The sequence below is a fragment of the Cyprinus carpio genome, chromosome B7, assembly GCF_018340385.1.
Source record: "Cyprinus carpio isolate SPL01 chromosome B7, ASM1834038v1, whole genome shotgun sequence".
Taxonomy (NCBI): domain Eukaryota; kingdom Metazoa; phylum Chordata; class Actinopteri; order Cypriniformes; family Cyprinidae; genus Cyprinus; species Cyprinus carpio.
Genome location: NC_056603.1, coordinates 9,959,756 through 9,976,366, shown reverse-complemented (window position 1 = coordinate 9,976,366; position 16,611 = coordinate 9,959,756). Strand labels below are relative to the sequence as shown.

Sequence of the window (16,611 nt, the reverse complement as noted above, 5' to 3'; positions counted from 1 at the left end):
TTACCACCAGTGTGTGTTATTGTATCTTCTCTCTTTGGGATTTACCTAGTTGTGCACATTTTGCTTGTTGGACTAGAAGTTGTAGGATGTCAGCTTATAAAAGGATTTCTTCAAAAAATGTGTTTCAGAAAAAGTGTTTAGGCTGTTTTTCAGGAAACAATCATGGGAAACAATGGATCCACGCACCATGAAAAAAGGCTGGTGATTGCACTGAATAATTCTTTCACTACTGATGTTTAAATGCTTGGTGGGCGAAAAGAAAAATAACTTGATTTTAGGATTACAGAGCAGTGTTGGTGTGCTACTAGCTAAAAGCAGAAAATCTGATAACTTCACTACTTTTTTTCAATGCTATAATAGAATCTCAACTGTATTCAAAATATTGTAGCTTTTCCAGTAACAAACTACTTTTATTTAATGAGTAGTGGTGGTATAGCACGTACTAATGCTATAGTGGTACTGTATCAAGTATCCTTGTTACATGTACTTGCTTTTATAATAACAATAAATTATGCACAATTACATGCAAGTGACCCTAAACCAAAACCTAACCTTAAAATATAGTACATGTAGTTAATTAATATTACTCAGTACTTAAATATATAATTACACTGTAACAAGGACACCTTAAAATAAAGTGTAATCAAAAATATTTTCCCTTACAGCTTTAATACAGTTACATATAGCTACTTATTCTTGTAGCTTGGAATTAGGTAGGTAGATAGATACTGTATATGCATGGATAGATAGAGAGAGACAGGCATATTGTTCAAAATTTTGGTTGGTAATTTTTAAAATATTTTTAAGTTAATAAAAATTTATAACAAATAAATAAAAAAATATTTGAAACAGTAATGTAGTAAATTATTACAATTTTCTAGTTTGATTATTTAATTTTAATTTAAGTTATTCTTCTGGTGCAAAGCTGAATTTTCCAGAGTCATTACTCTGGTCTTCAGTGTCACATGATCTTTCAGAAATTATTATAATATTTAATTTGGTGTTCAAGAAACCAAATGAACCATATTATCAGTGTTGAAAACAATGTTGTTGTGCTGCTTAAATTTTTAATGGGAATTTTGAACCTTTTTTTATTAGAATTATTTTATAAATAGAAAGTTCAAAAGAACAAAATTGCAAAAAGTCTTTCCTGTAATTTTTAATAATTTAAAGTATTCTTTGCTGAATAAAAGTATTAATTTATTTTTTTAAAAAGTAAAATCTTGCTGACCCCAATTTTGAAAGGTAGTGTGAATACAACATACCCCCGTATCCCCCATCTCTTCTCTCTCTCTCTTTCTCTCTTTGTCTCTCTGTCTCTCTCTCACACTGCAGTGGAGGCAGCCGCCTGTGAAATTGGGTTCTAAATTACACCATGGAGAAGCCTAGTCATCACTCTAATGCTATGTCTGTTTAAAAATTGACCCAGAGAGATCCAGTATGAGTCGCTGTCACAGCATGGCTTTTGAGGGTGCTGGGCCAGCTGACCTCTATGAGCACAGAAGTGCCTATGTGACCTTTTACAGCAACAGACTTTTAAATAAAACGTCATGAAAGGAAGCCTTTGTTAAATATTACAATATTATGTTTTTTTTGTTTTTGTTTTTTTTCTAAAGGAAAGTGTGATATGCACATGAGAGCTGTCATTTCCAGACTAATATACACATTATGCAAGACACATGTACACTTTGGTGTTAAAGAACGTCTTGTTGTACTTATTTGCTTTTAGACTTCCATGTAACTTTTGCAGCAACTAGACAGCAGAAGACCACGTTGATGAAGAATGTTACCCCTCATTCTAGGTACATCCATCACGTCTGTCTTCTGCAATTTATTATGCCTCTGATTTAGATTACTCTGAGTTAGCAAGAAGCAGCCTTGTTTCACTCATGGCTGTCTATGCTGCTGTCCAGATTGAGTCCAGTGAGATGCGGTCAAGGGGCAGTTGAGCAGTAATAGAATAATTCAGGAGGTGACGTGTCAACTACTCATGCAAAACCGGTGTCAGTGAGGGGTCAGTGCAGTGAAACGGGACGCTTAGTGGCCATGCATATAGGTTTAAATGGTGCATTCTGAAGGTCTCATAAATCCAGAGGTCTCGTGTTTGATATCGGTTTGGTTGTGTTTGTGGATGCATGTTTAGAATATGTGTGAGAGCTAAATAACTAAATGGCAAATGTTTGTCTTGAAACATTTTTGAAAGATATTGCAAGCAGAGTTTGCGCAAGCAGAAGCTCATTATTAGCATAAAAACAATATAATTCTTATTCTCAAGGATTAAAGATTAAAAAAAAAAAAGAAAAGAAAAATGACTGCACAATCACTAGTTTGGTGGTGATATGAACCAAGTATGCAAACGACCTTTGAACAGAAGAAGAAAGAAGTAGTATGGTGATTTTTCTTAGCATCTGTTTCCATAGATTAAAAAAAAAAAACTGTGACATTTATGGTAAAATATCGGCAGAAATGTACCATAAAAAATATGGTAGCAACATTTTAGCTTTTACAGATTTAACTTACATTTACAGTAAACAAAATATAAAAAAAAGAATTAAAAAAATCTGCACATATCATTAATTGATATTATGCTAATATACCAACCATCTGCTTTGTACCATTGCTGACAGCAAAAATGGCAGTGCTCATCACAAGCAGCTTTTCCACAAGATGAGATGGTAAACACCATCATGGTAACACCCATGATGCTAAAATAATGCATTAATTTAAATAAACATTAATTTAACATTAGATTTAAGATAAAACCCTAATGTACAAATCTGATAAGAAAAAACTATAAAAGAAGTCTATTTCAATGAAGAAACGTCAAAGGTGAAGTGTCATTATACAATGACTTGTTCTTTTTCACTTCCAAAAAATGTAATTTTAACAGAATTCTATTGTAAAATTACATTAAATGTAAAGTTAGATCTATTACAGTTATTCACCGTATATAGTACAGAAATGTACTATTAACCAGTTTTTACCGTAACAGTTTTATAGTCCTTTGCTGTTAAAATCACATTTTTTTTTAACAGTGTACCTGAATGCAGTCTCTAACTCTTTATATGTATCTTTAAATATTAAAAAGTTTTCCCCCAACTTTGTCATTTTCTAGGGCTACTTCCTACTATTTGAGTCAATGCTGGACTCTGTGCTGTACGCCAGGGATCGGTACCTCGCAGAAGATGGTTTGGGTAAGTCACATGTGCATGTTGCAGCCCTTTTACCTTCTCATTCTGAGATTAGGGGTATCTGGGAGGTCCTTGGCCAGACCTACAAATAGTTTTTCATAGTTTTTTACTGATGGAACACAGTGAGCCCATCTCTCATAGAGGGCTTTTATTTTCAAGGTCTATCAAACAGACTTAATTTATTTATTGTAATAGGAGGATTTCATACAGACTGAATCAGGGCTGTCCGAACCGATAAAAGATGAGTCAACGTGTGTGTTTGTTTCCTCTGTAGGGACATTTTAAGGAGGTGTTATTATGAAAATGGTGTAGTGTTGAACATTGTTTTGCATCCCCCTTTATCCAGACCATGACCATTGAAAACGTAGAGGCGAGTTAAGGTGCCTTAAAGGGATAGTTCACCCAAAAATGAAAATTCTGTCATTAATTACTCACCCTCATGTTGATCCAAACCTGTAAGACCTCCGTTCATCTTCGGAACACATATTAAGATATTTTTGATGCATTCCGTGAGCTCTCTGACCCTCCCATAGACAGCAAGGATCCTTAAACGATCAAGGCTCAGAAACGTAGCAAGGAGATCGTTCACATAATCCATGTGACATCAGTGGTTCTAGACATCTAGACAGTATAGAATCAATTAATAAAAAATAAATAGAATCTTTTCAACTCACTATAATTCAGTGCAGTTTAGGCCTTTTATATTTGTAAAAGTCGTCCCACCACGACAGTTTTGTAGAATTACCTTTCACACTTGCGTAGTTTACAGCATAATGCTCTGTGTTTTCCAGGTGTTCTCTCTTATCTCAAACCATGCATGCTTCTCTGCTTTTTTTACTACATATTGATTTGCATCAATAAAACATAAATTAAACCAAGTGCTGAATACCTAAACAGTCCTTGGGCACTCACCTTCTAGATACCAGAAATCAAACATGTTTTTCTTTCATTGTTCGGGAAACTAAAGTCTGCAAAGGTCGTGGACAGAGTGGAAGTGGATGTTAAACATTCTGCACGAGTCTTGTGGCTCTGCGTCATTTTCTTGTCCACTATGGAGGTTTAAGTGAACAGATGCTGAGGAGGTTTGTGGTATGCAGTACTGTGCACACGCTGACTGGATGAATTATAACTTCAAGGATCCTGACACAGGAGATGTTAATCTCTCCTGATCTTTAAGGCATCATGGGATTGAGGATGGGTAGGGTTAGGAATTTTAAGGAATTTAACAGTTCTAGTTATGATTATGATTCCATTTAATGACTCCAGTCTCTTTTTTATTATATTAATGGTTCTTTTCATAGTTTAAGGAGATCTAAATATTTGGTCTTAAGTAGTATATATTTAGATGAAACTAATCTAAATTTATTTACATCACAGCCATGAACTATTTATACTTAATACATGCATCTTGTATTAGGGGGAGGTACATTGTCATTTTATTGCTCAAAAACATGTTGCATGTAGGATGAGCTATCCACACTTTTCCAGGGAAAGAAATGTTGAACATTTTAAATCCATACATCTGCTAGGAAAGCCAGAAACTGAGAGGCACCGGCTGAACAGCACTGTCTCGTCCAGTGAGGCAGTGCGTTTCTATTTTTCTGCTCAGTCGGAAAGCCCACAGCCATGTTTACCTGGTGTGAAGCAGATTGATATAATGGCCCATCATGTGGCAGCTCTGCACTGTGTCAGATCAACATTACTTACCCCTGCCACTATAACCTCGTTTCTCCCTCTCTCTTCTTTCACCTCTCCTTTATACCTCATATTATTAACCTTTCTCTTCAGCCCGAAACTTGACCCACGCTTTCTCTATCTCATCACTGGATGCTTTTTTTCAATTCAGTTCAAGTTTATTTGTATAGCTCTTTTCACAATGCAAATCGTTGCAAAGCAGCTTTACAGAAAATTAAGTTTCTACAATATATTTAGTAGTAGCTTATCAGTGGTGACTATGTCAAATTGATGTACATATGGCAGAAATGTATGGTAAAAATCAATTAAAGACGTAATCAAACAAACAATAAAAAATATTATTTTTATTATTTTTCCACCCCTGTTCCCACTACCCTCTTCTTCTTCTTCACGGCTGCCCTCAAGAGAAACTGGAGGGGGGTGCTTGACAAACGGGCCATGAGCACCGAGTCGAGAAGGACGCAGATGTCAATGCTATGAATCTTGGGACACTGCCTCCCCCTCGTCCCTCTTCTCTCTCTCTCTAGCCTCCGCTCCCCACTCAGGTGCGGGACAGTCCCGTGTAGCACCCAATCAGCACTCAGCTGCGTCTCCCAAGACAATCACTCATAGCTGTACTAATCAGAGAAAATGAGGTGACAAATCCACTCCAGGTGTGTGCGTGTGTGTAGTTTTTTTTTACCCTACGTGATACTCGCAGGGTCACAGCGAAGGCTTTGAGGAACAGGCTGGGGGTATAACTCGCCAGTCACAATCCTGTCACATGTGAGAGGAGATTTTGATGGCACACACTTTATTATGGCGCGCAAGAGTGAATGTGCACCCTTAACCCTTGATTAAAGGTCAGACAAAGTTGGTGAGATAGTCCATCATGGATTTCAGTCTCTTGAAGCTTGTCTTGGACAGAGTTAATGGTACTGTCTGATTTGAAATAGCTGTTTTGGTTTTGTATAGGTCTCACTGCTGAACCTATAACATCTAATTACAAGAAAGTTAGTTTTCTTTCTCTGTGTTCTATTATGTAATGTCATCAGAATACCATTCATGATTCTTTTAATCCTTATGATTCTTTGTTTCTGAAACATAAAATGTGATCACAGAGGCTGCATTTCTTTGATCACAAATACAGTAAAAACAGTAATATTGCGAAATATTATTATAATTTAAAATCAATTTTAATCAAATTAAAAATGTAATTTATTCCTGTGATACAAAGCTGAATTTTCAGCATCATTACTCCTTCAGTATCACATGATCCTTCAGAAATCGTTCTGATATGCTGATTTACTGCTTAAGAAAAAAGATCATTATAAATGTCGAAAACTTTTTATTTTATTTTATTACAATATTTTTGTGAAAATGTCTTTTTTGCATTCTTTGACAAATAAACAAGTTCAAAAGAACAGCATTTGTAAAAGTCATTACTGTCACTTTGGTCTATTTTGTGCGTCCAGTACTGAATAAAAGTATTAATATGAGTATTAATTCCTTTACAAAGTATTACTTTATTATTTTTAGCTTTGTTCAACCTGGTAAGTCACTTTAAGATTTTTCACTCAAAATTAAATTAATATTTACATTTGTAATGTTTGTGTGTGTGTGTGTGTGTGTGTGTGTGTGTATGTGTATATATATATATATATATATATATATATATATAAATATATATAGTTAATATTGTTCATACCTTTATATGATACTAATTTCTTTAGCTGTCAGAACTATTTATGCATCAAGTTGGAACCTAAATTATAATTCTTTGAAAGGAGTTAAATTTCTTTTCATTTAAATATATTGTTTGGCTGTTAAATCTTAAAATAGATAAAATAGCTACTAAACTAGTGCTACAATCATTTTTCATTGATGCAATCACTTCTTTTTCTCAAGCACAGAGAGAACTTTACCTCATACATACTGCATAAACTGTAACTTGTTTGTAATTGAAAATATTTAGTGTTACAATTACCCTGATCTCCTCCAATACTCATACGGTTGACATGCTTAAAGAGGGAAAACAAGGATTTGCACTTTTCATGATCTCCTATTGGCAGTATAGATATTAGTGACGTCTGCTTTCTCCTGGAATGTGAAATAAATGCACAGCAGCTTTGAGTTTGTGTCTGATGGCCAAACGCAACAGACATTAAGAACTGATGAATGCAGAGTTTTTACGATTATGACCATCAGCAGAATTTTGATTTTTTTTTTTTTTTTTTTTTGCCAGAAGCATGTGCATGGTAACCATTACCATTATCACACAGGGACTTTTACGAGTGCTGGAAACGACTAAAACATTACTGAAAGAGACCATCAAGGCTGTGGTTTACCATTTCATGATAGATGTGCTCATTATTGCACATTTGTGTAAAGGATGAGGTCTAATACACCCACACAGTGACCAGCCGTCTGTTTTGATTCAGCTTTCAATTACATAAAACCACAATTTTTGTAAAAACTAGTCATATTTTTAGTTTTTAGTTATGTTATCCTAAATTCAGCTTTAATTGAAATGGTCTTTGGTTTGGTTGGCTTTTCATCTGTGTATTTTAAACACATTCACTGTTGCTGTTTACTGTTTTACTTGTTTGTAAAGTGTTTTGATTATTGCATTAATCTTCCTCATGCCTTGTCTTAGTTGTGGTGTATTCAGACTGCTATTTCCATATAGTTTTGGAAGCTTTTCCTTCTTTGATTCATGCCAGTGAGTTTGTTCAAACATTCAGAGCTGGTATATTTAATGACAACAAGTTAATATGCAGTCAAAGTTTATAAATGTAGGACATTTAATTGGAGTAATTTCCAGTTTAATGGACTCGAACCAGCATCCCTTGGAGCAGTATAACCCAGATATGTCTAGATCATATGAGCGAACCAGTGCACTAGAGATCTGAAAAGCTGCATATAAATCTTTTAATGGATGTGACATGGCTTAGTGGTTGAAGTTGTGGTCCGGTAAGCCAAAGGTTGTGGGTTCAAACCCCAGAAGGTACGATTTGGGAGCTCAATTCCGGATGAGTGTAGTAAAATATGTACTGTGATTCACTTTGGATAAGAAAGTGTCTGTTAAATGAATAATGTTCTTGTCATGTGAAGTACTGACTCATGAGGGCTTCGTTTGACTGTGTACATATATCATATGTAAGCCGTGCAGTTTATGTCTTTTACTCACTTTCATGTATCATCTTTCTTCTCAGTCTATCCAGATCGCTGCAATATCAGCCTGGCGGCAGTGGGGGACACTCAGAAACACAGTGACCGCATTGCATTCTGGGATGCTGTGTATGACTTCAAGATGACGTGTATGAAGAAGGCTGTGATACCAGAGCCAGTAGTGGAGATGTTGAAGCCTGAGACGGTCATTTCAGAGCCTGTAGTGATTAGGGTAAGAGAAGAGACCATAGTAGGGTTTTTCTAGAAAAGTCTGAATGGAATTATCAGCGAAATGATTATTTAATTCTGAATGTCCCCTTGGGGAGCGATGGAGTGTGCCATCTATCAAGATTTAATAATGTGTCTTCAGGTAAAACATATTGTCTTTTGTGCTTGTGATGTTTCTTCAAATCGAATTGGATAAAACCATGGTAAATGAAAATGTAAATGTATATATTTATTTAAAATAATTTGACAGCACAGTAGTTTAGATGAGTAGGGCTCCATACACTACTGGTCAAAAGTTTGGGAACGTTTTTTTTTTTTTTTTTTACGAAATTAATGCTTTTATTCACAAGGACTCATTCAATTGTGACATTAAATACATTTATTAATTCTGTTTAAAACAAATGCTGTCAAGTAAAGTCACCTTTATTTATATAGCGCTTTTAACAATACAGATTGTGTCAAAGCAGCTTTACAGGATCAAATAGTGAAAATAGTGTCAATGCAAAAAATAAATAAATAAAAATTGATGAAAATTTCGCTTCCACAAAAGATATAAAGCTTGATCATTTTTTCCTATATTGATAATAGCAAATATCCCTTGAGCACCAAGTCAGAATACAAAAATAAATTACAAATTAAAAATATACAAAAAAAAAAAAAACAATATCTTAAATATAAACAACATTTCATTACAGGAATAAATTACATTTTAAAATATATCAAAATAAAAAACAGGTTATTTTAAATTGTAATAATATTTCACAGTATTACTGCTTTTACAGTATTTTTGATCAAATAAATGCAGCCTTGGCGAGCATAAGAGACTTCTTTGAAGAACTTAAAAAAATAAAAGAATAAACTTACCGAGCCCAAACTATTTGAATGGTAGTGCATCTCAATTCTAGATATTAAATTGATAGTTTACCCAAAAATTTAAAATGTCATAATTTACTGATCCTTTGTTATTTGAAACCTTCCTGAATTTCTAATGAAAACCAACAAGGAGTTTTTGGAAAATGTCCAAGCTGCTCTGTTTCATAAATCAAAAGTGGATGATGATTTATACGGTGATGCTTTCATGTTTGGGTGAACTATCCCTACACATTTGACTAATCTTGTTACTAATCCCCTCTTTTTAACTATATAATGGTTTCTGTCTTATTGGATTAGGTGCAAATCATTAGATCACCTGAATCCCTAATTGATTGAAGCTTGGCCCGACAGAAAGCCAATTTCCTGTGTTGTGGCCTTGTTTTGAGAAGAAAGGAGGAGGGGAAGGAATGTAGGTAGGATCAAGGGAGAAGATGAAGAGAGTGACAGATCGTGAGAGAGGAAGTAAAGCCTCAGAGACTGTCTGTGACAGAAATGCTGATTGATTATTCTAATCCTTGTTTAACGTCCTCTTTAGTAAACTTCATTACTTACCACCGCCATGGCCTTGGGTCCACTTACAAACACACACATATGCTTAATGCTGTGTTTGTTTAATGCTGCTTTATGGAGTTTTTCCTTAAACCAGCTTTAGTGTCATACATAACATGGATATCTTACAAAAGTTTTGTTTCAGAAAATTTCACAAATCAATGTGATATTTTATGTTTCCAAGAAAGCTACTGTATGCTAGCATTAGGTTATGTGATTAAACTGTAGATACGGTAAATGTTTTGACTAGACAGACCACAATTGTAATATTTAGCTGATTTCTTTCATTTGCAGTATATCTTTTCTTATCAGAAATTTTGACCCATATGTTCAACCTTGGGAACTGAATTTCAGTATATTCCCTGACCTTGATCATAAAATGGTTCAGACATAAGCAGTAATGAAAATTCAATGCACAAATCAATCTTTTCCTGTCTGTGCAGAAACATTGCACATCTTACTTCCATTATCTCACTGACCCACCCCAATAACGCCATTTAACGGTATTCAGAGTTCCATTAAATGAACACACTCTAGCGTGGAATTCTCTTACAACGTTTACTGACTCATCTTCCTCTTAAACTTTCCACATTCCCTGCTTTATTATATCTAAAGATTTTTTTTTTTATAATTTTATCATGTAGATATACATGTAATCATTTTAAATTCAATTATTTAATATTAATAAAAAAATGAATGTCTAAAATTGACATCCAGGTTTAACTAAGAAACCCTGCCTTATTTGTTGTGTACACATTCATTAGCAAAAAAAAAAAAAAAAAATTGCTAAAATTTGCTCAACCTCAGGCCATCTAAAATGCGATGAGAAAACAGTCCAAACCAGTTCTAAACAGCTATATCAGTGGATTTTGATGTAAGCGGACAAAGGGGACGGACATTTTCACTGGAGGAAGCATTATTATAAATTTTGAAGCGATAGATTTATTGCAGACATGCAGCTTTTCACTTCACAATGTTAATTGATGGACTAGAGTCGTGATCTGTTTTGACTCTCATTCTGACGGCACCCATTCACCGCAGACAATCCATTAGTGAGCAAGTATGTAATGCTACATTTTTTCATATCTGTTCCAATAAAGAAACAAACTCATATACATCTTGGATGGCTTGAGGGTGAGTACATTTTAGCAAATTTTCATTTTTGGGTGAACTGTTCCTTGAAGTTGAACCACTATAATACAAAAAGTTATTAACAGTAAATTACAAAGTTGACTGGAGGGTTTCATAATGATATAAAATGGAATGGGATGGCTATAATCTTTTTTTATAAACAAATATATTTTCTTGACCTCTACTGCTCCCAACTTTTTATTCAGCTACATTAGGATGTTTGAAAAAGTTTTGTGTGTGTGTCTGTGTGTCCCTCTCTAGACTATTGACTGTGGCTCTGTGACTGTGTCTGAGCTGGAGTTCACTGAAGACTTCAGTCTGAAGATAACTGCCAGCACCTTCTGTACAGTGAGTGTACAACTTCTTACACAAACACACATTTTCCAACAAACTCACAAACAAACTCTGATTATTACCAGTCTTACACACACTTCAATCTTCAGAGCTAATCAAGGTTGTCAGGTGTGGAGATTAATTAGGGGTGGGAAGATGGATTGGCCATTTGATTGGGTGGGATGGATCAGGTAGCGCAGACATCAGTCTGGTTTGATGGACAGGCAAGTTTTCTTACAGGTGAAGGTAAAGACAGGCAGTGGAAGGTTTACTTATATTATTTCATGGCCTAAATTCAACCGCATGTCTCCATTTGTGAGCTCAAATAAGGTGGGAGGTTATTAAAGGAAGATCTGATCCAAAAATCTGTCATTATTTACTCACCCATGTATAAATTTTGAAATGTCAAGCTCTGTTTCAGGAACTTTTCATTGTTGTCATGTCTATCAAGCTCCAAAAAGAAAAAGAAAAAAAAAATACCATAAAACTTCCAAAAAAGTAGATTATATAGCTTGATGAAGTAAATGAGAGCAATCCAAAAACCTTACCAACACCTATCTTTTTAAATGGTAGTATATATTCAAAGTAGGCTATATATTTCTCTGAAACCATACAGTATATTTTTGTCAATAGTCACTGAAATTAATCAGTTGTAGATTCAGCTTAATCGAGCTGGTGCAATGCGGTCATTTATGATACATGCGAGAACCAGTGCCGGTTTTAAAAGAGTCGTTTGGACTGTTATTATAGTGTTTTTTATTTTATTTATTTATTTATTTTTGATTTTATTGGATCTTGAACAGCCTACACTGTAGGAGCAGCATGGACATTCTTGAGAGTTTCTTCTTTTGTGCTTCATTGAAAAAGCATTATACAGGTTTAGAACAATATGAGAGTGAGTAAATCCATTTCTGTGTGAACTATTCCTTTCAAGACAATATGTTCCTTTTTTTCTAGCTATGTTGCGTGCTAGTTCACCATTCGTGTCGGGTGTAGTTTCTGGCGAGAAAGAGTATGTGTGTGTGTTTGTCAGCGAAAGAGTGAGACTTGGTGAGAGACGGACCAAAAGAAAGCAACTGAAATTTCAAGTGTAATTTTTCTTTTGTCTCCCAGTTTTGTTCCAGCATTATTGTTCCTACTGCTTTGTTATAGCTTTTATGGATTAATCAATACTGTATTATTATCTCCCTTCCCCTCTCCGAGTTACTCTGGATTTAATGGAGTTTGTAAACATCATCTCATTTTTCTGCTGCTCTCCAGTAATGGAAAAGCACATCCTGATTTCCTCCCCGTTTAAAAACTTCTATTTTTAGATAGGAGGCAGGTACAAGCAATTTGCAGTTTTTTTTTTTTTTTTTAAATATCCTTGAATGTAATGTGGAAAATTCCGTTTATAGTCATAGATGGGATTCAGCGCCCTATTTTGCACTGCTTTGTCATGTAATTATGGAGGCACCCCAAAAACGGAGGGAAAATGCTGTCGTCCCCATGATTGAGTGCATGGACTTATTCTCCCGCCGACAGTCCATTCATCACATCAGGCTGCCTAACCTTGCATTAAATGAACAGCGCTACCCTGCGCTCTCGTGCTCGGCCGGCGGAAGACAAATAACGCTCGCTCTTACAGTTGCACTGGTCCTTGCCTCACGTTGTCCACAGGGACGACAGTCTCTCCTTACTCTCTCTCAGTATCTCTGCTGCTTTCTCTTTCACCTCCCTCCAGAAAAAAAATGTGTCCCTTCTAAATGGGTCCGATTCATTTTGATAAATTCAATATGTATCGGTAAGCTCACTTTTGGCCAAAGTAGTAGTAAATGGGCTAAGCTGTGCCGCCTGTTTACATTAAGTGTAGCATGAACATTTTTGAGAGTTTCTTCTTTTTTGCTTCATTAAAAAATAATATCATACAGGTTTAGAACATCATGAGGGTGAGTAAATCCATTTCTTTGTGAACTCTTCATTTCAAGACAATATGTTTGCTAGAAAAATACAGCTAACATTGAGGGCCTAGAGCTTGTATACTAGGTATAAAATGTTCATGGCACGTCTTGTGCACTGCAGTTAAAGCACATCTGAAGATGGCTGTGCGTAATGTTTGCGTCAGTGGTGATTTGCCTTAAGGACACTTCATGTTACATCAAGCTGTGACAAGAACAATCCTGGTAATGATCATACAGTATTTGAGGGGAAAAGAAAGAAGGATAATGCATGTTTTCTGCATATTTGTAAAATGTCAGTGGAGACAAAGCAATGAGTAGAAGTTAGTTATAAGGAGTGTAAGTACTAGCAGTAATGAAGTTCTTTTAAAAATGTGCTTAGCTTATAATTGCAAGTTATGTTAGGATGTTTAAATGGTTTACAGTGTTACTAAATATTTAAATTTCAAATTAATGCTCTTTTGATGTACGTTTGAACTTTCTATTCAAGAATCTAGCAAAAAAAAAAAAAAAAAAGTATTAGTTTCCACAAAAATATAAGCAGCACATGATTTTAATGTTGATAATAATAAGAAATGTTTCTTGAGCACCAAATCAGGATATTAGAATGATTTCTGAAGGATCTTGTGACACTAAAGACTGGAGTAATGATGCTAAAAATACAGCTTTGCCATTACATTTGAAAAAAATATTTGAGTAGAAAACAATTATTTCAAATTGCAGTAATATTTCACATTATTACTGATTTTAATGTATTTTTATCAACAACAACAAAAAATGCAGCCTTGTTGGCCAAAAGAGTCTTTGAAAAACATTTGCAAATTGAAACGAAAGTGTAGGTGGTTGTGCAATAAAAAGTTAGTTATTACCAACATCACTGTATTACTCACCCTTTCTAATATCCATCTCTTATGATTCATTGTGAGCAGCATCATGAATATTATTTCTGTTAAAAAGCCAAGTGACATCTTGAAATGCGCTCAGCCTGCATATCTGACGACTTCAGAGACTGACTCAACATTTCCAGTGAATGTTAACAATGGGACATCTTTAAATATCCCAAATTGCTGAGACTCATTGGGTAAATTCAAGTTAGTGGAGTTTTAGTATAGATCATCAGTGTGGTACAGTAAATGTTCATTTTACGCAAATTACACTTCCTTTGTACATACAAGTTATGTTCTTAACCTCCAGTAGTTGTCGTAAAGTAGTATTAATTGTAATCTTGCAAATGCATTTATTCGAAGTGACTTGCCTAATTAAGCTCTGAATCTAATCAAGCCTAGTTTTTACTTTCTTATAATTAAAAATGCCCCAGAGTAATCAAAGAGGGGATACTGTAAATGCATGATAGTTTATCAGCAGGGAAGTGAAGTTTGAGTACAAAAAATTCTGCAATTCTTACTCTATTTTTGTTGCTGCTTCTCTGGTGGCCACATTAAGACTTTTATTGGCATGATTAAAGCTACTTGTTTTTAACAGAACAGTATACTGTATACAGGAGGGCCTAAAATATATTTGAGAGAAATGTTTAAGAAGCAAAGATTTTGGTAGAAAGATATTATGTTTTGGAAAACTGGTTCGCAATGGCTGTAGAAACAAGTTTATCCATGTCCTTGCTATCCCGAGTGACATGTGTGATGTATCATGTACACAAATACTCATGTACATGATGCATACAGTTGTTTTGCATTTTAATGTGCTCATAAATTATTCTGTTGCATGAATGATTGTGCTTTGCTATGTGAGGAAGACTAATAATTACTAGAATGTGAGGCTATTTTAATAACACTAGTTCTAGCAGAGTGTCAAACTAGAGTCAGTAGTGTACAAACCCACTCACCGCATCAGTGTTTAAGTAACACTGTCGATTTTAACAGGCTGGAGGAAGGTAATGCACGTGCCCAAACACCAGTATGGCTAATCCAGTCATAGATTTTACTGGTACATTTATTGTCTGCACTATCTATTTTAGTTAAAATGTTTTTATTATACATTTTTAGATCAGATCATGTAAATGGAGGGCATATAGCACCATAACTAGTGATTTTTCCATTGTTCATTAACAGTTGAATATAATGGGAGGCTCAGTTTTTGCCACTTATTTGTTCAAATGACCTGAAATAGTATGAAGTTATTTTTAGTTATTTTCAAGACAAAGTGTTGTAATCATGTTCTAAGAGAAGCAAGAAAGGCTGCATTTGTTCGGTATTAACTAATGATAGGCTACTACTTTTCTACAGCATTTCTGCCTCTCTCTATACTCCACTTGACTTTATGTCGGTGACTGTGAGTGTTCCTGCAGTAATGTCCTTCCCCTCTAATTAAACCCTGTGTATTTGTTTCCAGTGCGGCGGAACGTCAAACTCTAAGGGAAAAGCATAATAACAGGAACGGGAGTTTCGTTGGCATTGATGTGTGTTGTGCACAGAATAAGGGAGACGCCGGGTGGAGAAGGAGGAGGGGGGTAGAGAGCTCGAGGTGGTCGAGTGTGACGCCTCGCACGAGTGAATAAACCCCATCAAAAGCGCATTAGCTCTCCCTCCTCCGCAGCTCGCCGCATAATTGTATCTGGCTGCACCACGCTCTGCTCCGACATGATAGCACTGGAAAGGGCTTGATGATGAATTGCTCCCCGTTGGTGTTAGCGATGATGATAATTATTAATTTTCCCCCGACCTGTTCTCCAGGTAGACTCGCTGAGTGGCACCGTGCGCCGCCTCCTGGGCCGGGAAACAGCTCGCGCGCATCACTTATCTCCGACATTCCCCGGGTGTGAAGGCTGAACACTTTGATGAGAATAAAAAGGCTCCGTTTCCACCATTTGTCCCCCTTTCCCCCGTGCAACTCAGGCTTTTGTGTCTGTTCTTTCACTTCGCCCCGGTGCGTTAACGGGGGTGGTTTTATTTTGTTTTATTTCTGGCAGGGAGTTATTTGGCTCTGACCCCCGTGTTTTCAGTGCGGGTCTTGGTTTCTGTTGACATTTCTGGGCAATTTACGCTGACAAAAAAGATGACCCCGTTTAAAGGAAAGCGGTTTGGAGATGCAGAAATTTTAGTTTTAAATGAAGGACACTCAGATTTATAGAAAATAGGGAACAAATTATGGCTCAACTTTGCTGTTTTATCACAATTACTATTAGTTATAGAAAATTATCGGAAGACTGTAATTGAAAGTAAAATGTATTTGAGAAAGCATATTAAAATATATAGGCCTATTGGTTATATTAAAATGTGACCATACTAGTAATATAACTGATTGTAATTATTATTTTAAATGTAAAAAAAAAATAAAATTAAACAAAAGAAAATACTGTATATACATATAAATTTAATTTGCTATAAATATAAACAATTAAATGTTAACTTTTTGCAATTCTGTTTTTAATAGTGCCTTAAATAAGCCCGTATGAATGAATCATGCAGAACAGAAGTTGTTTGTGGATGTGGTGCTAAACCCTTGATTATGTTGCTGTGGCTTTGTCCTCTTAAAGCTATTTTAACAGAGGAAGAGGAGGATTAATA

General features: G+C 35.3%; 1 protein-coding gene across 3 annotated transcripts in view; it reads left to right on the top strand.

Annotated features, from left to right (window-relative positions):
• The window catches only part of LOC109092606 (protein arginine N-methyltransferase 3-like), a 55,805-nt gene that overhangs the window by 28,104 nt on the left and 11,090 nt on the right, over positions 1–16,611 (top strand). For all 3 annotated transcript variants that reach the window (XM_042727169.1, XM_042727167.1, XM_042727166.1), the window contains exons 12-14: positions 3,116–3,194; positions 8,081–8,268; positions 11,079–11,165. In XM_042727169.1, coding sequence (XP_042583103.1) covers positions 3,116–3,194; positions 8,081–8,268; positions 11,079–11,165 — 354 coding nt within the window. The remainder of the gene's footprint in view (positions 1–3,115; positions 3,195–8,080; positions 8,269–11,078; positions 11,166–16,611) is intronic.